The sequence below is a fragment of the Anser brachyrhynchus genome (assembly GCF_964034855.1).
Source record: "Anser brachyrhynchus genome assembly, chromosome: 19".
Taxonomy (NCBI): Eukaryota; Metazoa; Chordata; class Aves; order Anseriformes; family Anatidae; genus Anser; species Anser brachyrhynchus.
The window spans coordinates 1,265,571-1,290,224 of NC_137712.1; the positions used below are offsets into that span (position 1 = coordinate 1,265,571).

The following is a 24,654-nucleotide window of genomic DNA, read 5'->3' on the forward strand; positions in this document are numbered from 1 at the left end:
TGGCCACTACCTTGACAGCTTCCCTCGCTGAAGCAAATGGCTTGTAGTTCTGAAACTCTAAATTGCCCTGTTAAAAGGGAGCCTGCTTCTGAATCAACAGCGGGGATTTGAGCCAAGTGCCAGGGTTTTCCTCCCCTGGGAGCTGTTGCTTTTCCCAGCAAGCAGTCCCCTTGTTGTCAGGGCCCAAATACAGAAACTCGCCATAGCTCGGCTGTGAGCTGGGATCCCCCAGCGGGGCAGGAGTGTGCATCGCCAGAGTGCAAGGTCGGCGCGGGAAGCATTGGTGCTGAGGCTGCTCCGGTTGCTTGTCTTCAACAAGTTCTTAGCCTGCTGTGCTGCAGCTTTAAGACCTGTACTAAAATTCCATCATCTCATCTTCCCATTATTAAAATTTCAGCAAAATATAAAGTTTTCATTAATCTCCTGCAGCAAATTTAGTACTCCGAACTGGCAGTTGATTCAGCTTTTAGGACTACATTAGCTGGGATATTAAACAAAACGTGTCATTCTTCAGTATCTTCTCTAAGAAGCTAAATCAGTTTTCAAACATATTTATACCACTTTATCTAACAGCATCGGAATGATCATTTAGAGCTGAGATGCTTTATTAGCAGCTGGCATAGAAATTACTTTGTGCAAAATTATATATCACATTATAGTAATGTTTAAATTGGTGTTAATCCAACATCATAAAACGCAAAAAATCTTTAAAGTGTGTTATATTTTTTCAGTAATTGGTATTTGGGCTTAATGAGATGTTACCTTTTATAAAGCCGGTACCTGCAGTAGTAATGAGAATACTAATCTGTAAATAAAGCGCAGCGTCTGTACCACGGGCCTGAGACAAGTTGCAGGGGCAGTGCCACTGCGGTGGGATGCCCGTGTTATACCCCCATCAGGGGATGTGCTGAAGTACAGGGAAATTGTAAAAGTGTGTGTGTTGAACATGCCTGAAAATCCTGCTGTGGCCGGGGACAGCGAGTGTGCCGGACGGCAGGGCCGGTGCCGCGGGAGTCTCGTGCCCCATGAGAACTGGGCATCAGGGTGTTGCATTGCTTTTCACATGGGACATGATTTTGTGCTGCATTGTCTGTAATAAATTAGTGATTTTATCTTTGGATGGAGGGTGAGAGCTTCCTCCTCCCACAGACACGGGCCCTGAGCATTTTCTTCTTTCCTAAACAAATCAGCAAGTCCTCACAGTGCAAATCTTACTGCAGGTGCGCACATACAGCCGTACGCTAGCTGCATCGTATGCCGTATTTAAAACCTCTTGTTCATTATTGTTGGTGTATTTTGCAGGTTCAAGAGGAGAAGAGATCTCGGAGGAGGACCCTCAGATCGATATAGCTACAGTTCAGGATATGCTCAGTAGCCACCATTACAAGTCCTTCAAAGTCAGCATGATCCATAGGCTTCGATTCACCACTGATGTTCAGTTAGGTAAATCAATCCGTACTAAAGCGCTTAGGAAAATGGAGTGGTTCAAACCTTTGGCCATCTCTAATAGCTAACTGTCCATCTCAGACGTTTTTAAAGCAGTCATTATTATGTTGGTCTATTTTATCATGGAGCACATCACTTGAATATGTTGCTAGCATTTCAGCAGTTAAAAAAATTGCTTTTAGTTGAAAACACTTCTGTATTTTTATTATCCGCCATCAGCTAGCACATGTTTCTTCTGAAAGAAGGCCATTACTTAATGACCCCATCTCTTTTTTTTTAAACTAGGATTCCTAATAGAAAGCTTCTTGCCAACTGTTTTGTTATTTTTAAATAAGGCTATGCAAAATTAGGAATTATGATGTTTTTTCTTTTCTGAGACTTAAAAATTTTAACGACCAAGTAGAAATTTGAGGTGAAACAAAGTACAAGGAGCATTCTCTAAAGGTTTTATACTGTTCTTATTAGCTTTCTGAATGCTTTTGAAAACCTGAAGGCCAAGGGATGACAGAATCTTGAATTATAAAAGCCCCATTACTGTTTTAAAATGATTGAATGGCTTTTTATCTTTGTGTTTAAATTGTGAAAATTTGATTAATGATGCATTGGTAGGTGACCTGTGACATTCCTGCAAATACCTTCCATAAAGAAATGATTCGACAGTAAGATATTAAGTGCTGTAATGTTTACAAAATACGTTTATTCTTGATAATTCAGTAGAATTGCTAAATTTAAGCTATAGCATTATCTGTATTGTTGTCTTTACAACCTCTTCATTCTTCCGTTCTTAAGCAGATATAAAAGTATATGTCTCTAAAATTTGTACGTGAGAGGCTTTCTAGTTTTATTTTGAACTGTCTTGTTAAGGAAGGATTTATATGCTGGTGTTGAAGCAGGACAGCACTGGGCATGTTTTCTGCTTTTGAGTAAACTATCCGGGTGTGATAGTTTGCTTGCAGTGAAGTTTGACTCACTGTATCTGGAATCTGTCAGAAATGAGAGCCTGAAAAGGTCATGACAGATCACTAAAGATAAATGGTTAAGGGAGAATAGCTGTTAAATGAAACAAATGGCTTAACTTGTTTGGTAGTGAAGGAGCTGACCCTGTCCAGTAGTGTAAGGACCATAAAAATTCCCTTTTTATAAAATCCTGCAAACATGTTTTTTTTGATGACAGTACACTGACAATGGCATTTTTCTGTTCTAATTATTGTTTAAAAATCAAAGAAATCCCAGTGAGGTATTCAAAGTTTGGGCAAATGGGCAGCATCAAAGCCTCTAAATAAAGTTGAAATAATTGTATGTTGTTGTTTTTTCTCCCGAATGTTTTTAAGATATTAAAGGAGCAATGCAGATAAAATAAACACTGAGGTGCTATTTGCAGTAGTGCTGCAGAGAGTCAACGTGTTAATCTTGTGCAAGTGACAGACTGCTCCATGCAATCTGAAATGTAAAAAAAAAAATAATTTTAATTTCTCATCAGTAACTATGGTTTTGGAGATATTCTGTGTTGTTTTAGTGATGGTCAGTTACAGAGACTTTTCTCTGAGCAGTTTTGTGTGTCATCAGTTCTGTGTAGCAGCCATGGCAAAGCGACATTTTTCCTAGAGAATTTGAAATCGTCGCCTTGCCCCCTTACTGACAGCACGGATGGTCTGGTAGCAGCGCAGGAATGTATTGGCTGTCTGGCTGGCCGTTTGATGGTTGCACTGAAAATACCCATGTGGTTTTGGGAAAAGAGCCCCAGTTTCATAGGCTGAACACAGAAGAATGTTTAAGTGCATGCAAGTATTTATTTTATTTGAATAGGTTCTGTACTGTATTTTAATTTACTTGCATCGAACAAGTAGCAGTAATGGGAGCTATGTTTGTGAATTGGTGTTTGCATAGTGGTACTTTCTGAAACGTTTTTAGCTGTTTGAGTACTGTTTGTTGAATTTGAGGCAAGATTCCCTGAAAATATCAGAATAAGCTCAGTTGTCTGTACATTGTGCGTAGCTCTTGGTAGAACACAGAGATACGTAAATGACAAGGGGAGGAATGGCCCTTTTGACTGACGTTTTTATTACAGCTGAAAGCTTTAGCCATGGCAGTTTAAGGTCTGGGTTTTTATGTTTTAGCTAATGTTACGGTGTAATACACATACAGTAGTGTTCCCAACATCTTTTACAGAGGCTCAGTTGTGTTGTGAAGGCACAAGACATATTTGCTTGTGTACTGCATTAGCAGAACTAAAAGCAGCATATTGTCTTGGAAAACTGCTGCCAGAAAGCATTTCAGAAGGGGCGGGGGACAGTTGCAGACCCCAACAAGGGAAGCAAGAACAGAGCAGTGTTACTGGACTACTACAGCGATGACATTTCTTTTGCTAAAATGAACGAATAAAAAAATAGTAGAGGAAGCATTTTTACTTGTTTTCTGAGTATGACTAATTTGTGCTGTGATACCGAGACTGTAGAAGCCACATATATAATAGTGTTTTGATTTTAGGTTTCAATACTTACAGATTGTGAAAACAATAACACAAAAAAAGACAACATTCTTTGTCAATGTGCTCTTTGGATGTGTGTGAGCTTAAGCCAGTGATGTCGAGATACAGAAATAATGGATGAAGTATACAGCAACAATTTGCAGATAAAAATAATAGAAGTTAAAGTGTATTTTACATGATAAAAAAAAGATGAAAGAGGAGGAAGTCTGTTACATCTGAGATGGGTACAAAATCCATGCTTGGTGAAGTAGCCTCTGCAGAAAAGATTGATGCAATGGGGAGTGACCTTGGCTTGGAGCAGGAGCTGGTGATGTATGTATGAGCATCTCTCTGCTAAATGGACCCAGATTTGTAGCACTAATATACATGGAAGCCCAGAACCAAACTCAGGATGGCAATAAATCAACAGCCACTTTGGGTGTCATTTCTGGTTTATATTCCACTATTGTTCTATCACTTTAATTCATGTCACTATCATCTGTTCATCTGGAACAGTTTTATATAATTTTCCAGTGGAGTTACCTGACAAATCCTATCAAATTAACAAGGTACATTAACAATATTGACTGACTGTGAATTCTGAAGTTTCGGGACCATACTGTGAAAATTTTTAAAGGATATTTTCTGGGGTGACTTCGTGGGTTGTTTTTTTTTTTTTAAAGAAAGGTGTAGGGAACAAACCTCGCACACAAAGAATTTGCACATTTATTTTTAGAACTTGCTTTGACTTCATTGAGGAAATAAGAACTTATATCATCATCACATATTTTCCTTAAACTACAGAAAATGCCATTTTGAATAATTAGCTACTACAGTGAAAAAATAAAGCTGATTTTAAATAATCTGTCCAAAATAAAATTGCAAACCGAAATGAGCTCTGGTTACAACATCAGCCAGCTCACGTTACCTAGTTCTAACAGCCCTTGTATTAACTGGACTCTTGATACAATGCTTAATTGAAATGTGATAGCTTTGATGTGACGTATGTTTAATGACAGAGTGCATTCTTGGATTAATAGAACAGGGAGGGAGTTGGTGGCATTATTATCACCTGTCTTAGCAGCCAGGGTTAAAACGAAGGTTACCTTGTGTGTCGTGGAACGGACTGCAGCAAGACGGCTGCTGTAAGCAGGTGGTGCTTGCTGTCTGTATGCTTCGATTTTACTTACATAAAATACAAACGTGGTTTGCAGATTCTGCAGCAGTGACCAGACTTTAAGAAACATTCACTTAATTTTGGAGGGCTTGAGAGAGTTGTTCTGAGTGTGGCATCTAATGTTTATTTTGTCGCATCTCTTAAAAGTTAAATCATCGGCTCCTTTTAAGTTTTTTTGTGCTTCAGACAAGCCAAGTATGAGGTATTGAAAAGCACCATAGCCAAAAGCCTCAGGAGGGAAAGGTTCTCTCTGCCATTTTTCCAGAGGTGCAGAAGTGAAATTTAAATACTTTTTTTCCTCTGCTACTTCCTTTTTGCCTCTGTATCATGAGCTCCACCAGTAAGTCATGACTTGAAAAATGTAATTATTTTTAAGGTTCCATACATCCTGGTGTAAAAAGCAGACTGAGAAGTTTGTTCAGCCATGTCAACAGACACTACACAATGAGCTTCTGTTCGCCAGTGCGGCATAGCAGGACGTTTGCTTTGTACTACCGGGATGAAAACTGCTGTAAATTGCAGTGAGCATCCCGGGGCAGGTTCCAGCACACGGGTAGCTTTCAGCCTGCTCGTGCAGCATCCCACTGGAAAAACACTCCTTTCATGAGCTCGAGAGAGACATGCGGAGGGATAATAGGGAAGGAATTTTCTACACTCCCTCACAAAAGGTCTGCTGTATGATTCTGCGCGTGGAAGCACGCCGTGTATCCAGGTCAGCCTACGCACAGCAGGAGCGAAGCCGGAGCCATCTGGGGAAGCCCGTGTTCAGAGACAGGGCCCGGTGCCCGTGCCAGGAGCTACTCAGATCCTCAGCTTGCTTTCAAAGCAGCCTAATTAGAGCTGGCTTTAGAATGCCAGCAGTGTAAAAATGCACAGGATCTCTGGGACTGGGCGCCTTTGTTTATGAGTATCTGGTTAACACAAAGACCGTTCCTGTAATAGCACAGATGTGTGTTGTCCTCTCGTATAGATTTTATAGTATAGGAGATAGAATAGTGACGTTGTGTGATAGTGTCTCCTACATATAATAGCGATGACGGAAAAAGAAGCAGTATCTTTGTATAAATCTTGCAGTTTGTGTAGCTGCTGTTTCCGGAGGAGCTCTGTACGTGTTGAGAAGAATTTTTTCTGGGATGTTTTTTTTCCTCATTGGTATGCTTATTTCCAAGCAAGGCAGGAGAATAAAATGCAGATTATCAATGCATTTTGATAATCATTTGCTTTCGGTTTCAAAAGCTCCCGTGCTTTCAAAAAGCCCAAATGGGCAATATACTTTCATCCCATTTAAGATTTATAAAGTGTGTCAAATGACTGATATGAAATCACTTAAACAGATCACTATTGTGGCTCTCTATTCTTTCTCATCTCAGGTATTTCTGGAGACAAGGTAGAGATAGACCCTGTTACTAATCAGAAGGCCAGCACTAAGTTTTGGATTAAGCAGAAACCCATTTCAATCGATTCTGAACTCCTCTGTGCCTGTGACCTTGCGGAAGAAAAAAGCCCAAGTGAGTAGTCCTTTTTATTTATGTTCTCTCTTCTCTCCCTCTCTGTATGTGCTAGATGCCCAAAGAATTATTGCTACCATGTCCTTTCCTTTTATAGGTGTATTTTATTCATTATAGGATGTTTTTAATCTGACTTGATTCTGTTGTAGAGAACATAACGTAAACAGATACACATTTTATGAGTGTCCTTTAAATGCCGCTTGCAGCTAATGGCATCATTAAGAGTGTTTCTTGCCCACTATCAGTAGCTGCTAATATTGTCCTACCAAGGAAACTGGTTTTGCCTAGCTGGTGTCTGGCCCCATAGCTCGGTCATCAAATGTAGGTTTCCACATAATGGCTTTTTTTTTTTTTTTAATTTCTTAATATCTGGAAAGGTTTTAAACAATTTCTTAGACACACATGAGGATCTGAGACATACAGTAAATATTAGCACAGTCTACATTTGCTTCACTCGTGGCTGCAGGATCAGCAGAATTATGACATGTCACACTGGGAGTTTTGTGTCAGGAGAACATTGCCCATGCCCGGGCAGCAGTGATAGCTAAACCAGCTGGAGGATGCGATGGACATCCCAGTTCAACCAGTCTCCAAAAAAGGGGGGGTAAAGATTGCTGCCTTCAGAGTACAGCTAAAAAGCTGGTGCTTTTGCTTATTGTATCAGTGGAGTAATGAGAGTCTAAATTTGTAAAATTTGTTTTAAAAAAGCACAAGACAGGCCTGAGGGGAATTGGGCAAAGTCCCCCTGTGGTGTCAAAATGTAACTATCTCCTGTCAAAAAGTAACTGCAGTTCTAAAGCTCAGATGCATTTTATTACACTTGCACTTGTCCAGGGTAGAGATGCTAAATATTAAGTACTTATCTGCAAGGTGACGGAGAGGGAGAATTATGTGATACATATTTACAGAGGTAATGATCTGTTGGATTCTTTTGGAAGAGTAAATTTATGGCTGCCACAGATTTTATCAGCAATTATTGAACTATATCCTTCTCCCCTTCATTACCCCTTCCTATTTCCATGCTTTTAGTCCAGTCACTGCCTTCCTTTTCTGTCTCTCCAGCAAGTCTTTATGGTCCTTGGGAAGGCATGGTCCTGGGGAAGGACATCGCTAGTGACCAGGCAGTCCAAATGTGTAACAGTTGTCTTTACAGAGCTCCAAGGGAAGTGATCTAGCACAACTCTGTAACAGATAATTGGCAGTCAGCAAAGGCCACGGCAGAATCTGCAGTACTTTTAAATGCCTAAGTGCTTGATTTCCAGTTGCACCTCAGACCAATTTTTCTTATTAAAGGTGTAGTTTTGCACTTGTAAATACATCAACACCTCTGGTTTTGTAGCCACCTTTCATTTCAAATGCAAATACTTGTGGTAAAATCATGCCAACAAAATGGGGCTGTATTTGAAAATCCAGCCTCGAAGGTCAAGGTTTCCAGCTCACACTCCTGCTAACACACTCACGTGAGACCTTCAGGCTGTCCTTGAACGTCTCCGGTGCTGTGTTCTGGAGGGGATGGGGGCTTGGCAGCCCCAGAGGCAGCCCCCGCTCTTCTGGGAAACAACACTTGTATCCAAATGCAGCAACTGCCACCACAGGGAGAAATAAGGGGCAAAATTTCAGCCCCCAAGTGAAGTCTGGTGCCAGAAGGGCAACCATTACGTGAAGAATTGTGGTCACTTTTGAGAGGATTCTGACAGGTTATGACAAAAGCAATCTTTATGATACTGGGATTTTATTTACTCATTTTCATGTGGCCATTCTTAAAGTTTTCACGTTAAGTAAGCGTTCAGCATAGTTTCAAAAGGAGAAAATAATTCCCCCTGAAATCCACTGACCTCTTCCAGATTCACCAAAGATGTTCCAAAAGTCATTATTTTGGGTCAGTAGGAGAGACTCTTAGTGTGACATCTCAGAATGATGCATTTTGGGGAACTCTTAGCAGCAGATCGGTATCTCTTGAATTTTAAATGGAAAAAAGTTATTTTAGTAGCATAAAGGAATGAAACTCACTGTATTTCACAAGTTTTGTCTGTGATTTTTATCAGCATAGTGATATATGTTTGTAGCAGAGTTTACATCAAAAATTATTCCTGGATCTTTCTTGAATGAATTATTGCAAAGAAAGAGAGGCTGAGTGAAGATAAGGTGTTTGAGTTCTGCAATATATTTTGTTTCCATGTTTTTATCTCTTGTAACACAAACATGCTCCATTTCATCTTTCAGAAGTGTTCTGCACATGTAACAGGGCTTGTACAGTTACACTGGGGGAAAACAGGGTATATTAAACTGACTGCATTCCCCAGACCTTAGCGACTGGGGTTATAGTAAAGTTGGGTGCTGCTTTGCTGAGCTGACATGTTGTATTTCTGAGGAGCAAGGAAGGGGTTTCTGGAGCCTCCAGTTGTGGCCGGCCATGCTTTGTAGAGGCTGGGCAAGGGTCCTTGTGAAGGGAGGCTGGTCACAGTACAGCTCAGTACAGCTGAAGCTTTATGGAAAATTTGTTTTCCTGCACGTGGTAATTAACACAGTTTAATATTCAGTTAGGTCTGACTTTCTGTAGACTAACGAGATTTCAGAGGTTTTTACTGGTACTTGTCTACAGAAACATAAAAATAGAAATTGTATATAAATGTAGTGGGGGTGCTCATGCTTACTTTCAATTAAAGTTTTATCTGCAAAGACAGGTTTGTGCAGTGAAGCTTCAGTGACACTTGTGTGTTAAAGAACTTGACAACTTCATAGATCGCATGTTGTGAATACCTACAGGAAGACTTGAAGCCGAAGCTTTCCTTTACTGTAAGTTAGCAGGAATTGGAGCTGCACTTAGTGGAAATGGAGAATGGAAAGAGAAAGCTTTGGCATCTAATTTGTCATTAGTGGGGGTATCATGGGCAGGAATGGCTGATGATTTTTGTTTGCCCTTGTAGTAGGCCCAGGTTAGAATTTGAATTTTTATTTGTAAATTAAATCAGACTCCCTGAATTTAGACAGAGGGAAGAGGTAATGGCCCTGCTGGCTCGATCAAATGCCATTAGAACCTGGAAACACTGTGTATAAAATGCTTGTTTAAATCAGGTTCAGTCTGATTATCACGAGAGATTCTGAATGTTTTGAATCTCGAAAGGAAGCATCCTATCATTGAGAAATAAGATTTAAACCTTAATAAAGTAGTTGTCATTTTTATAGCCGAAAAGAGCTTTGTATCTCAATTAAGTGTACATAATATAAAGTCTTAAGGAAGCAACATAATATGTTTAATACAATTATATCCCTTTGCAATAGTGTAATTTAAAGGAAATCTGATTCTGTTAATGTCTCTTACATTATTTGGACAAGGGAGAAACTTCAGTGTCACTAACCACTGCCTCTCCTACAAAGTGCACTGTGGACAAAGCGCGGCCGTGACCGCCGCGGTGTCGCTGTCCTTCTGAGGGCTGGGGTTACCAGCTTGCCTTGGCACCTGGCACTGGTGCTCACGGGGTTTAGCAGAGCTCAGGGGAGGTCTTTCAGTGGCACTGAGACTAATTGGGTGGGCAGACTTACAGTTTTCAAAACACATGCAGTTTTTTTTCCATTAAGCGCACTTTATGACGGCTGCAGAAATCAGATTTATTTGATAATTTACTTGAAACATTGAAGAAATGTTCTCTGCAATCGTTTTTCTGTTTGTTTGTTTTTGTGGATTTTTGTTTGGTTTGGTTTTGGTTTTGTTTTTTTTAGTAAAGCATATACGTCTCAATTGCTTGGTCAAAATATCCTTAATATTAAGGGAGTCTAAACAAAGGTGTTCTGTAGGTCATGGAGTACATTGGTAACTTCAGTTTGTAATTTAATTGCCTGCTTTGCACCCTGCAGCTTAAGATTTCCTTTAAATTCTTATTCCATTGTTGCACTGGGGCTTAACAGAGTGTTAACCTGGTAATAGGCACAGGGCCTCCCCATTATATGTCTTGCTATCGAGCGGTTCTGCATGACTAGTTAAAAAAGATGGCAAGAAGATTAATGAAAGCCGCCTAGTACAGAAGGGGGTAGGTACCTTTGCAAGACTTCTAGCGAGGAGATATTAGAGCTGAACCAGAGCTTGGCTTTTTCTTTATCCTGTGACCTTTGAACCTGCCTTACTGTCGAGAGCTGCCAGCAGAGCCGACGTTTTGATTGATGTTGCAACACGAGTCAGTCTTTCCCATTGAATTCCACATCTGCACGAAAATAGCTTTTCTAGCAGTATTCATACTGGCTGTAAGTGATAGCCAAAGTGATGGCTGAAATGCTTTTATGTAGTTTTCATTTAAAGCTGAAGGTATGTGATGTTTTAATTCAGTATCAAGTTCCTCCAGATTATGCACATTGGGTAATACTAATTTAATGAATTCATTATTGGATTGTGAAAGGACTAAAAACATACAGAATGTGTTGGGAAGGCATGGATTCCTGCTGCTCAGGGAGCTTAAATAAAGATGTTGCATGTTTGTTCATAGCCCTGCAGTGGAGCCAGAGCAAAGAGCCAGCAATTATCCAGGCACTGTGCAAATGGTGCACAAAATATTGTGCGGTAGTTCCTAATATTAATGCTCCTGCTGTGAATAACACAGTCTGTGAAATAGTAGAAGAAAAATCATACTTGATAGAAGCCTAATCACAGATTCTGGTCAAAGGATAAAAAATAGATTCAGCAGAGAAAATGTTACCAAGACTCAGGCGTGGAGTGAAAGAAATCTCAAAGTATGCAACAGAAAGAAACGAGTCCAAATGTGTGTAGACGTGTTGTTTGCAGGGCGGCTAAATGCCTCAAAGGGAAGGGAGCAAAGTCGCAGATGGTGCTTGGTTTCGTCGTATTTTCCATTTTCTGTGGCAGGCTCAGGACTGTGCCCAGGTTGTTGGCGGCCAGCTTGAGCCCTGGCAAAAGGTCGGAGTTGTTGGGGACTTGCGAGCAGCCGTCCGTGGTCTGCACGCTGTGCCGTGCCGGGAGCTGCTCTGCCTTTCCTCTAGCGCTGGAGCTGGCCACTCAGCCGTGTGGTTGGCATCGGTTCGTACAATTTACACCCCCAGAGAAGCAGCTGGCAGCAAGGGAAGCTCAGCCGAAGGAACAGCTTCGGCTTGGTGACCGCTTCAGTGTCCACTGCTAGTGGCTTGGAGGCAAGGGCTGCTCCTGCCTGGGTACCGTACGCAAGGCAACTTATTAAAAACATCCACTAGTGAGTAGCCTCCTCATAAAAGTACTCTGGAGCACTATCAGGAGCGTGCATTGCCTCATCCTTTTAACAAATATGTTTTGTAGCCCTATTAAAAGGGGTCTTCATCTATCCTGTCAAAGCTATTCTGCTGGGGTTTTTTAGTTTAATTACACTATCCAATTAAAACTCCTTGCTGCATTTTGATTCGCTTCTCCTTGGGCTTGAGTGGATATGACATTTACAAGGCTCGCCTTTCAAGCAGACAATAGCGTGATTGATGAGGTGCAGACGCAATGAAGGAGGCGATTGCCATGTGGAAACACTGCTTAGTGCATTTTGATTTATTTATCATCTTTTTTCCAAAACAAGGTTGCTGGTGAAAAGGTTTAGTGCAAGCCTGAGTTCCACCTCGATTTTCACCATTCTTGCAAAAATCTTTATTAGTAGTCTGCCTTTGGTAATAATTCAATGAAGAAACAAAAGGCTTCAGAAAAAAAAAAATCCAAATGTGCGAATAGTTACCATAATTTGACATAAAAGTGGTCTTTTTCAGGACATCTAGAAACAAGACATCCACTAATAGCAATGTTTCATAATAAGCTTACAGCAGAATATAAAGACCTGAGTTGTGGGAAAAGTGTTCTTGAAATACGCTGCTCCCTGAGAATGGAGCAGGCCAGCCGGACTGCAGCTTTCTTTTCCTAACATTTGTTCCCACTTCAGTAACGCCTGGTCTGAACTCCACATTTTTTCCACTGATGTTGGTGGGGTCAGGATTTCATCCATAACTTCGACTGCGTTTGCTACCTGTGGAGGAGAAGTCGCCTCTAAACAATGCACCTCTTGGATGAGTATGGCTGGCGTGAAGTAGGCCTAACCCGCCTTCCTGCTCGGGTTCCTCTTCTGTCTCCGTCGCTGGGAGGGCCGGTGCTGTGTCCCTGGCAATCCAGCCACAGCTGTGCTGCAGCTTGCGACATCCCCCTGCAAGAAAACATCTTAAGTTTTCTTGTTCCTTAGAGGTTGTCAGGGTTGGTGTTTTGATGACAGTGCAACACTTGCATTTTTGTAGGACCTTCGGGCCCTGTCCCAGGGTCACGGCATCATTTTTTGATGTAGCACATACGGATTTAAAACAACAGAGTCCCTCCCCAAAGCTTTAGAATAAAAACCTCAGGGGCTGATGAGCAGACATGCCCCCATTTCATACCACATTTAACTAAACTTGTCTTTGTACAGAAACATTGCTTGCCATGTGTTTTATTTTCATGGTTCCTTGCCTGTTTACTAGTATATTTTTAAGTCTTTGTAATCCCTTCTGAGTCTGTGAGAAGAGATTTCGAGGTTTGATACTGTGGTCACAATTTCCAAGGTGGTGAAAATGGTGATAATGTGAAATGATGCCCGTAAGTAGTTCTTTCCTTCAGAGAGGTCTTTCTCTAGCTCTTTATTATATATTATATTATATATATATCTTAATTGTTGGCTTAGACTCTATGGCCCTGTAATGACAAAGCAATCATCAAGGTGTATTGAAAATTTATCATAAATTTGCATTTCCCTGTGTTTGTTTTCTATTTTGTTTGAATCATGAATATTCTTTTCATCCTTCGTCTAATTAGTGATTTAATTCAGTACATGCTGTTTTAAAGATTGGCATGAACAGAGGCTTTTGATACAGTCTGATTTTGGCGGAGATGGGAAAGGAAGAAGACAAACTACTCCTAGTCTTGGCAAGTTCAGTAAAGAAGTTGTCTTTTCCTGTGCAATTCCACATGCTTTCAATGTTTTCCAGGCAAAAAGTGTGGTTTTTAGATGCTGATAAAGAAAGTGCATTACTTCAGTTTAAAAGTGAAAATTTGTTTTCACCTGTATAAATTAAAGCACAGTGGAGCACAAAGTTTTTGTGTATTTTCTGAGATAGAAATTTGCAGATTTACCAATGAGCATGTACGTATATTTTAGTCAGTAATTCTGGAAACTGTTTTCCAGCAATATTTCTCGTCTGCCTCATGTAAACACAAAACCAATGGAATCGTGTGTGTGTTGGGGGCTGACATGCAGTAGGGAGGCTGCTATTTGCACAAGCACTGTTTCACCAAACACTGTGAGAAAGATAGGTTTCCAGCCACAACCAGTAGATCTGCATGTGGCTGTGCTTCTGGGTTTGGAAGGATTACTGTTTATACCGTAACTAGCCCCTTCCTTCACTTTTTTGTCAGTACAGTAATATTTAAAATTAGGAGATATGCCAAGCAATTAAATTTAAGACATCGTGCTGACAGTGAGCTCTCCTCCTTTTCAGTAAATCAGCATTTTCTCTTTCTATCTGAGTCTCTTGCATGCGTTTCTCCAGGTGTAACCGCCTGGGAACCTGTTAGCATTCAAAGGTTAGGAAAGATTTGTCAAAATACGTTCAAAGGGCACCAGCGGTCGGACGCCGTTCCCCTGCTGTCAGAGGGACATCAGCACCACAAGGCATGGCAGGAGCAGTGCTGGCGTGGGGCAGTGGCACGAGCAGGCGCGGTGCGGCAGGGCTGGGGGAGCCTGCACGTCTTGGCTGCAGCGTGCGGGGCGAGGGGCCAAGCAGATGTTCCTGCAGGTGACGCAGGGACGCCACCCTCAGCATCTCGGATGCACCCGGTCTGTCCGGGCACCAGGGCCGAACCGGGTGACTCCCCTGGCGTAGCAGAGTTGCCTGCAGAGATCTGTTGAGCTCATTCTGTACACATGGCAAGAGCGTCTGATAACAGATGAGTTTCTGTAATTTCACTTATCAGATAAATTTGTTTGAAAATAACATGTATTTTCTGTTGTCTAGCCAGTAAAATCGATTACAAAATACTAAAATTCCCCCGTTCAGTTCCCTCTTGCCATCAGCCGCTGCCACCTCGTCGGTAGGTGACTGTACCTGTCTACATACACACGTGCCTTTGTCCCGGGGCAGGGCAGTGACAGCTGCTGCAGCTGAACACTTGTGTTTCAAACACGGACTAAAGGACACATTGTTCGTGCAGCAGGCACTGCGGTGAAGTTGTTCGTACAACATCTGCGTTTGTTTTAATTCTACCATCAAGTATGGCAGAAGCCACTTGAGCTGCTGCTGTTTGTTGCCAGATATTCTTATATGGAAACATAAAACCATTGAAGTTCATATTGATCTCTGAAGTGTCAAGGGTGGTGTTCTATTGGAAAGTGGTACATCACATATTTAAGCGCTCTTGGAAATGGAAATCAATCTCACAATTCATAAATTCCATCTGGCTAGAACAGTAGCAGAGCAAAGTGCCAGTTATGATATCAATGAACTAATATTTCATGCTGTAAATAGTATAATGTGGACATGGGAGCACATAAACATAATACTGTAATGGGGCTTTCTAAAGAAAAGTCTTTTTAGCTTCTTTCCACTAAATCACCTGGCAGGGTGTGCGACGCGTTCCGCGGGCTGTGCCGCGGGCTGTGCACAGCGGGGCGGGCGCCGCGCGTCGGTCCCTGCGTGGGGGCAGAGGCAGCGCTGCCGCCCCGTGCCACGGCCGGGCAGCTCCGTGTCTCGGCCAGCACCTGCCCGAGAGGCAGGGACCAGAGCAGCTTTTGCCGTGGATGGGTTGCGGGCAGGGACACCGGCCTCGGGTGTGCCGGGGATGGGCCCTGCCGCGTGCCGGGGGCCGCGGGGTGCTGGCTGCCACGAGCACAGCGCTGGGGCCTCTGCGCTGTGTCCCCAGAGGCACTGGGAGCAGGGCGAGCTCTGCCTCCTGCTGCAGGGTGCGGCGGAGTTGTTGTTGGCATCTGTTGCTCTAATTGTCGTCAAAACAGCCGACTCTTTACAATCTTAAAATAAGTCCTCAAAGTTCTGTGTTCCGCTTCTGTCGGCTGTATAAATACTTTTGCCAGAAAGGAGGAGCAGACCACTGGTGTAACGGGAAGATGGGGATACTGGGGAGGGTTTCTTCCAGGCATGACGAAAGCTGTGGTCTCGCTTAATTTTTGTGTTAATCTTTCGTTCCGTGGCTCTCTGCCCCACCTCCCCTTGGTGATGCACGGCCGAGCAGCAGACGGTCAGCACGCTGGCTCTTTATCCTTTCCGCCTCTGGTGCAGGTCGTGTCTCTACCAGAACGGGAGCGGGACTGCAAACCCAGCCCGGGCCCCCCGTCCTGGCGAAGGACCGGCTGCGCGGCGGTGTGCCCCTGGCTTCGCTGGGCGGTGGGCCGAGGGGGCTCCCAGAGGGGCTCCCGGCGGGGCGCCTGGTCTGGGGCTGGCGAGCACGGCCCCCGGCACAGCCCGTGCGCTGGGTGGGCCCTCGGGGAAAGGCAGCTTTTCCTGCACTGGGGGCGCGCTGGGGTGCAGGCGGCGCCAACAGGCCGCCCGGCGGTGTCATCCGTGTTGGGAAACCCCTGTGGGCTGGTAAAACCCCTGTCCTGCCGCAGCGGGGGGCGAGCCTGCCTCCCCTTGCGAGGCAGATGGCAGGGCCGGCAGCAGGCGGGGGGCGGCCGGCCGGGGGAGCGCCGTGGGGACCGCAGCCCCCGTCCGGCAGGCAGCGGGGCTCAGCTCCCGGTGCCCCCCGCCCCCCGCCGGCAGCGCCGCCCCGAGGCCTCCGCAGCGGCCGGGCCGGGCCGGGCGGGGCCAGCAGCGCCTGCTGCCGGCGGGGGGCGGGGAACGAGCGGGGGGAGGGCTCCTCCTTCACACGGCCAGGAACCGCCAAGGGAGCTTCCAAAACCCAACGCAAAACACCTCCGCTGGAACCCTCCAGACCGCGTCTTGTGTGACTTTTATTTTATTTTTTGGCACTTTCTGGGACTGTGCGTAATGCTAGGACGTCCGGGGGAGGCTGTGGCGGCGTGCCGGCGGCGTGCAGCGCTGTGTCGTGTCTCCAGGAGCAGCCTCTCAGAACCGTAAAGATGCTGAATTCCGTCCCAGGCAGGAGTCGGGCGTGAATGCATTACCATACCGATTAGCTTGCAGCCAGGAATCCCCGCATTGTTAGTACCACCGAGGCATCATTTGTCAAGTGATTTAAAGGGGTTTTTTTTTGCTATTATTATTAGCCAATTTTTCAATATAGAATTTATATTCCAGATTAGTGCATCATAATGGTGTTTAATTAACATGCCACGATAAAATACGCACGTCTCAAATTTTCTGGCCACAGGTCTGGGGCATATATCAGTCATTTTTTGGAAATCTGGAGAATTAGATAATGTAAATAAGATTTCAAATTAGCTTTCCTTCACGAAAGATGTGAATTTACAGTAATGTGGCTGCTATTTTATGGATTACTGACTCTGACCTTTGAACTGAATAAATTATGTGAAAACTGATGGAAAAGTATAATGTATAGAATATGCTTAATTTTAATTTTTGAAGCCATGAACGTCTGAACAAGTGAAGGATATTTTGCCTTCCTACATGTTTTGCATACAGAGCTTTATGCTAACGCCGTGCCTCCTGTCCTGCCTGCAGTGCCGGTAAAGGTCACCAGTTTCCATGCCATTCTCCAAAGGCAGCCACGGAGGCTGGCCTGGCTGTCATCAGATCGAGTCCATTTAATCACTTAAAACCTCCATTTGGGACTGAGCAGTGAAGCCTGCCAGCAAAGCGCTACACAGATAAAAATTACGGTTCTACTTTAATTTTGAGTGTTCTGCTTGTAGCAGGAGAGATGCTTAGTTTTGTAGTATCGTCGCTGCATCCTTTTTGTATTTTACAGTGACATTTTTCCTTTGCCTTAAGCGACTTGAGTAGGTTTGGGTGTTGTTTTGGGGAGAGGATTTTAGAGTGATAATTCTGGGGTTAATTGACCTTTTATTTTAAATATAACACTTATCTTCTACATTTGATGATTATACAGTGAATAGTTACATAAAGTAGTTCTAATGTGGTAGTTTAACTGAAATATGGTCTTGGGCTGAATGGGAGCTAACCAGCCATTTGATAGATTTTTGCATTTCCTGCAGTGGGGATGTGATGGGAAAATGAACTTTATTGAATAGAGTTCAGCTGCTCCTGTAAGCCACCACTTGCCTTAAATTGAAATGACATGAGAAGCCTGTCAGCGTTTCATTACTTCCTTCTGTTGTGCTGATGGTATGCTAAGATCACCATCTGTGTTTTTCTTCTGTCAGGCACACAAGCTCTGCGGAAACTTTAGAGGAATATTCTGAACATTTTTTCCTTATCTTTGCAGGTCATGCAATATTTAAACTTACATATCTAAGCAATCATGACTACAAACACCTTTACTTTGAATCAGATGCTGCTACTGTCAATGAAATTGTACTGAAGGTGAGTATTAAATTTTAACGTGACCCAAAATTCTGAGTGTTTTACCACTTGTCAGACATGAAAGTATTCAGGAGGTTCTAGAAGTACACGGGTGGCGCAGTGCCTGAGGAGCACTAAGGTGCGTCTCACTTACCGGGGCATGCCCAGTGTTACTGGCTTTTCAGGCGGCTGTGCAAGAGACTGCCTGTTTTGTGTACGGGGCTGCCTCTCGGGCTCAGTTTCAGTTAAGAGATGCCAATCTTTGGCCACGTTTATCGGAAGCTACCAAATTCCATTGTGTCTGGGTACTCTGCACCTTCAGACACGTGTCCGGGTCTGTGGGCCACCCTGCCGGGCCCCCCGAGGGCCGGCGCTGGGTCTCGGCAGCCAGTGCCGGTGCCGCTCAGCGGTCGGGGGGCTCCCGCGGAGCGGTGCGCTGGAGTAATCCTCAGGGCCGCCGGCCGATGTGGGGTTTGTGGCGTCAGCACCGGCTCAAGCAGAGGGCAGGAGTTCTGCCAGGATGGCACTCTGTACAAGGCAGACGGGTTATTCCTCCCGCCCCGACCCTTTATCACAGTTGTTTGCTTTTCTCTTGCAGAGACATACTGATTTACTTTCTGAAGCAATTTTTCGTAACGCTATTGGAAGATTAAATTTAATTTTCTGCAATCTAGGATATTTTAGCAATTCAAAATTTTTCAAATAGTAATTTTTGCAATATGTCCGTTATGTTTGCTTTTATCTTCTGTGTGAAGTTCGGAGGACTGCTAAATAACTGACATATGGCAAAATATTTTTTATTAATAACACGGGTGAATGTTCATTTGCTTTTACTACTTCGTGGATTGTTAGGCCAAATTCTTTTGTTCGTACTTAACCCTAAATAAACTGTTGCAGTCTTCAGAACACTTGACAGATCTGAGACTGTTCATATAAGAAGTCTAAAAAAGTTTTGCTATAAATAGCATGAACATTCAAGAGAGAAGTATTATTGAACAGTACTTTTTTTCTTAACTCGCAAATTGTTTATAAAGAATATTTTCTGGTTTCGTGCATAAGTTACCAGTTTATTTTCAATTCCATCAGCATTAAGAGATGCAGAGAAATCAGACTTTTCAAATTAGGCTTTTTACATGATCAAGTGAGAAAGACTGAGACTTTATTGACCATGAAAATTCCCTATATTTTTATGCCTTAAGCTGTAATATGCAATGAAAGTGAAACACTCTACAGTGCATAAAATTGTGCAAGTTTTAAGCCACAGCATATTAACCAGCTAATGGCAGACCAAAGGGCATTTTTATCTTTTTGATTCTTGCATTAACCTTCCATTAAAATTATCTATGTGATTATCACAAAGCACTGGAGATAATAAATTTAGGGAATAGCAGGCTTGTTAAATATCATTTAAAAATGCTTTCATCAAGTAAAATGTGCCAAAATACAGGGAAACTATGAGATTAGCTGAGTATGCAAACATCATAATGAAAGTATTATTTTTATTAAAGCTGATAAAATCTTTTATTGAAGCCCATTACTATATTAGACCAGCATTGTGGGTCTTCATGACTTGCTGCGTTCATCTGGAGGCTTGGTAAGGAGGGTTGGGTGAGCAGAGAGGGGTGCTCAGCCCCCAGCCCCCAGCCCAGGCCACACTGCGCCCACCCAAGGAGCCCAGGAGGAAGAGCCAGGACGCGGCCCCGTGCAGCAGGGGGCTTCGCTGAAGCTCCGAGCTGTTTCTGCTGTATTTTTGCCATTTTTACTAACGCCTTGTCCAGAGATACGAGGGTCTGTGTCTTCCCTGGGCTGCTCCACTGAAACAGCAAAGAAATGAAATATCACTTTGTGTCTTGCAGGTTAACTATATTCTAGAGTCACGAGCAAGTACAGCCAGAGCAGATTATTTTGCTCAGAAACAAAGAAAACTGAGCAGGAGAACAAGCTTTAGTTTCCAGAAAGAGAAGAAATCAGGACAGCAGTAACACCTGGCCTTGAGGAACGCCTGTCTGCCGAATTCGGAGGAGGAGACGCTCCATGCAGCCCGGGAAGGTGGGAGCCAGGACTGCGGTGCTCCGGCTGCCAACAGGCAGGAGCAGCCAGGAAAGAAATCTGAATTATCCCATCTCTCACGGTTGGAAGATTATCCCTCTTTGGTGATGGGAAGTCTCCCCTGTGACAAAAATAAAGAGCCATATCAGCCGGAAAGAAGACTGTTACGCTTCAGGTTCCTTTGATTAGAAATAAGAGAATGACGTAGACTGGCATCATTTAATTACTGTATTATGTACAATCACAAGAAGAGATGTGATTACATATTATTTCACAGCCTGGTTAAAATAAATTATATACATCTGTAATACACCCACATACACACAGGTATTGCTTGTGACATGATCAAATTTCTAAAAACAAAATGTAGGACAAATGTATCCATTTTTACTATTAATAAACAGATGTAATCTTTTTCAAGGTCCATATGATGCACAGTTCTTTTGGGGGGAGGCTGCAGTCCCAGATGGTTACACTTCTGTTGCTGAAGTGCAGGAGGCAACCGTGAGCCAGGGAACAGCAGCCATTGCAGGGGATCTGATCTGTGAAGAAATGTTGAGACAGTCAGGTCTCTTTTCCTTCATTTTTTTCAAAAATATTTTTCTTTAACTGTGCTTTTCAGCTTCGCATACGTTGTATGGAACATTATTTGCTGTAGTCAGCAGGATGTTTTGAAAACCAAGGCAGCGTCTCTGCAGCTAAAAGGAGAGCACCGCCCTGCCCCTGGGGGCGGCGGGGTCAGCGCCGTAGGGCCACGGACCCGCGGCCATGCAGGGTCTGCTCTCAGCCAGACAGCTGGCACCTGGGCACTGGGAAATGCCTCCACCTTTCCTCAGAATTATTCTTTAAAAATAAAAACAAAGACCTACTTTGTACTGGGATTTGTAACTATTCTGGCCTTGTCTGTCTAACACATCAGGGAACATGTGAATGGGATTATGGGGAACCAGAGCTGCATTTTTGGTTCAGTTCACCAGACGTGTCTTTCATAAATCTCTCAAAGCCACTGAAGCTGGAGCTCTCTGTGCTGCTGCAGTGGGTTTTGTATCAAGAAAATGCCTCCCGTTCTGAGGGGCCGTTTAGAGCCCAGCTGACGCTGGCAGGCTGCGGCACGCCAGCTGCTTGGGGCAGGGTGAGCGCCCTCCTGGCCGTCTGCTTGCCCGCTGCAATGCCACCTCAGACACTTTCCTACCTTGCTTTTGTACAAAAAAAACTTTCTGAGCCTTAACACGAAGCTTAGGAGTAAGCACTAAGGCAGAGAGGTTATCTGTCAGTTGTCTGTCGCATTTAAGTTCTCAGTTTTAAAAGGTTTAGCTTTGGAAGCACGCGAGTGCCGCCCTCCTGGAGCCAGAGCTGGGGCGTCCGGGGGGGCCCTGCCTGCACCGCACGGGTCTCTGTGTGCAGTCTTCCGTGACTCTTTCTCTGCAAAGGATAAACAAGAGAAACAATATTTTATAGTACGATATTAAATTTTTAAATATTTTATATGCACAAATGCAGCACAGATGCAATGGGGAAAGCCCCTTCAAATGATGCAATGTACATGACTCCTTTAATCAGCTTTGTGAACTATTTAACATTAAAGTTGTTATGTGAATGTTCTTTTGCCACCTAGTTTCAATTCTTTTTAACTGAACTAAAAAAATTGCCGACTTTGGTATCAAAAGTTACGCAAGTCTCCTACTTGTTTTCATGGCCATAATGCTGTGCCACCCACTTAGGTTTATTTATTCTAAGTAGATATTCAATATGTGCAGTATTTTTCTTTCAGGAAAGCCTTAAGGTTGACATAATAAAAAAAGAAAAAAAGAAAAAAAAATGAAAACTCTATCTAAACTGTGGTAGCGTTTGTGGGTGCATGGTCACTTGCCTGGATTGGTGCTGCGTTGCACGTGCATTTACAGCCTCTTAAACCCCTTCCACCTGCTTTATTTTTAACACAGCCTGCGGGGGAGCAGGGACGCTCGCAGCACAGCCGAGTGAGCGGGGCAGGGAGGCAGGGACACTGCCCTCCCGTGTGCCCCGGGGGCTTGGTGGGGAACGGGCAAGCTGGGGAGCCGGGGAACGAGGGCGCTTCAAAATGTTCATTCACAGTTAAGAAACAAATTTACTTTCAAAACCCAGATCTGCTTGAATACGCAGCGTGGAGAAAATGTTTCTACTATTTTGTGCTTGCTGGAAGAGTTAAACCAGAGCTCATGGTTGCAATCTGTGCACAGCCGAACAAAAATCCATCACGGGCTGGTCTTTCCCCGGTAGTTGTAGATTTAATTGATTCAGATGGGCATTCAACTGGGTCAGCAAAGCAAGCTGTTCCTTCCATGCCTTGTTACTAGGCTTCAGCAGGAGAGGGTGGCTGCTGTCTCACGTAGCAAGGATGACTTCTCCCTGAAGTGCATCAGTCTGTATAGGAAGCATCTGAGTTTTTCTGAATTTTCTCTTATTCTGCTTCAACAGGCAGGGACCTGCCTTGTTTGTGCACCTGAAGCTTTATCATTGATTGCACCTCGTGTGTTGAAATAGATGCCACAAAAATCACCACCAAAACCCAGTGACTCGGGGAGTACACAGAGTGAGCCAACAGCGGGGGCTGCTCTCCTCCTGCAGCGCCAGGAGCCCTGGGACGTGGGTGCTGACTGCAGCCCGGGTGCTCGCAGCCGCTGGTGCGACTCAGCCGCCACTGCCTGTCCTGCCTGGCTTTGCACAAAAATGTCCCAGATCCAGCACGGGCTCCCAGGGCTGAGCCAGCCCGCTTGCGGGTGACCCAGCCCACCACCGGCCAGCAAGAGGAGCGCAGCACGGCCGCTGGTGTCCACGCCTGGTCCCAACACCGCCTGTGGTCCCATGGCCTTTGTGGTGGGAGTGCTGGGGGGGGGCGGGCACTGCCCCGGGAGGGGCGTGAAAGGCCAGAACAGCTCCGAGCGCCCTGTCCCTGCTGCCCGCCTGTCCCAGCCGTGCTGCAACCTCCGGGACACGGTGCCGGGACAACACCCCCTGGGCTGGATAACACGGCCACTGATAACTCAAAGCAATGTATTATACCTCTGCGATTTCTGCTTCGTGTCAAAAGTCTCTTCACTTAGTGCAGCCAGTGCAGCCCGTTTCAAACTGGGGTGATACCTTTCTGTACTTTCAGATCAGACAAAAATTAGAGGCTTTTCAGCTGCCCTTCCGGGCCATTCCAAGCGAGGTAAATTCCTGCCTGCACGGCTCCCACTTCTCCCGAGCAGAAACAACCCGTGCTGCTGGGCGGGCTGACCTCCTCGCCGAGGGGATGGCGGCCTTCTCTCCGTGGGGACGGCCGCCCCCAGCCCCGCGCTCTGCAGCCGCAGCGAATGCTGTGAGCCGGGCACGGGGCCTCGAGCACCCTCGTGCCTCTCAGCCTGCCTGCAGAGAGGGGCACACCAGCACCTCTGACCCAGGCACGTGCTGGCGTCCCAGGCAAGGCTGCAGACCTGGCCCGAGCTCTCCACGGGCTCTGCCCTGGTTTGCTGCGATCTCCAGGAGCGAACTGAGCAGAGGTTCCCCACGTGCTGGGGCTGGTGGCAGCACCAGGGCACCCGAGGGCTCTGCAGCAGCAGTGCTGGGGCCGGGGGGGCACTGACAGGAGCGTGGCGGCTCCCACCTCGCACCAGGGGCAGGGCAGAAGGCACTGCGCAGTCCTGGGTGCGGCCCCGAGTTTAATGGGGGGTTATTTATGGAGACGTGTCTGTAATGGGCGCATGAATTTCATGGAAATGCGCTGCTGTGGCAGCGTGTGGCATTGGGTGCCGCCGCTGCTGCTAAAATTAACACCCTTAAATCACATCCCCGAGCGGCCTCCCGGGTGCAATGCTGGGACGGGGATGGAGCCGTGGGTGCGATGGCTGCAGGGGCTGCGTGGTGGCAGCACTGTCCCGCGCCCCACTCGGTGCCAGCCCCGCAGCATTGCTCACATCCACCGCCAGCAGCCGGGGCGTGGGCAGGGCCGTGCGCAGCCCCGTGCTGCCACTGTACGAAGGGTTACGCATGGTCACATTTCATTCTCCCCACACACCTCTTCTTAAATGAAAAAAAAAAAAAAAAAAGGGAAAAAAAAAATCTCAACAGGGTGTTGTTCACTCTAAAAACCCTAAGCATGATTTGTGAACTCTCACAGCCTTGGTAATCTCATCAGAGTAATGGGATTATATTTCAAATCACCATGGCCTGTTCATTACACATTTAAACTCCTTTGACAGAGGAAAAGTTAAATAAAATGTGTGCGTCAGCCCTGGTTGACTTTCCCAGTTCTCTTTCTTGATTAGACAAACAGATGCTGAGCTCCAAAATGAAAAAATAATGTGCTCATTTATTCATTTTTCTGACAAGTCACAATAGATTTTTAACTACAAATGAGCACCCTCCCCAGGTGGGGAGCGCAGGGGGTTAGCGCGCGCCGTGCCGCACCGCAGCGGGCACTGAGCTGGCGGTGCCCCGACCCACTGCAAGCGGCTGCACCCGCGGCCAGCGCCAGGCCGCTGCCATCAGTGCCCAGCGCCTGAGGGAGGTTTCCGAGGAGCCCTGCTGTTTCCGAGGAGCAGGGCTGCAGGTCG

The 24,654-nt window shown here is 45.0% G+C and overlaps 1 protein-coding gene across 2 annotated transcripts in view; it reads left to right on the forward strand.

Annotated features, from left to right (window-relative positions):
• The window catches only part of MAPKAP1 (MAPK associated protein 1), a 105,588-nt gene extending 83,907 nt beyond the window's left edge, over positions 1-21,681 (forward strand). For both annotated transcript variants that reach the window (XM_080561409.1, XM_080561410.1), the window contains 4 exons: positions 1,303-1,443; positions 6,461-6,598; positions 17,955-18,052; positions 19,888-21,681. In XM_080561409.1, the coding sequence (XP_080417535.1) occupies positions 1,303-1,443; positions 6,461-6,598; positions 17,955-18,052; positions 19,888-20,013 (503 nt within the window). In that variant the 3' untranslated portion in view covers positions 20,014-21,681. The remainder of the gene's footprint in view (positions 1-1,302; positions 1,444-6,460; positions 6,599-17,954; positions 18,053-19,887) is intronic.
• The last annotated feature ends 2,973 nt before the right edge of the window (positions 21,682-24,654 follow it).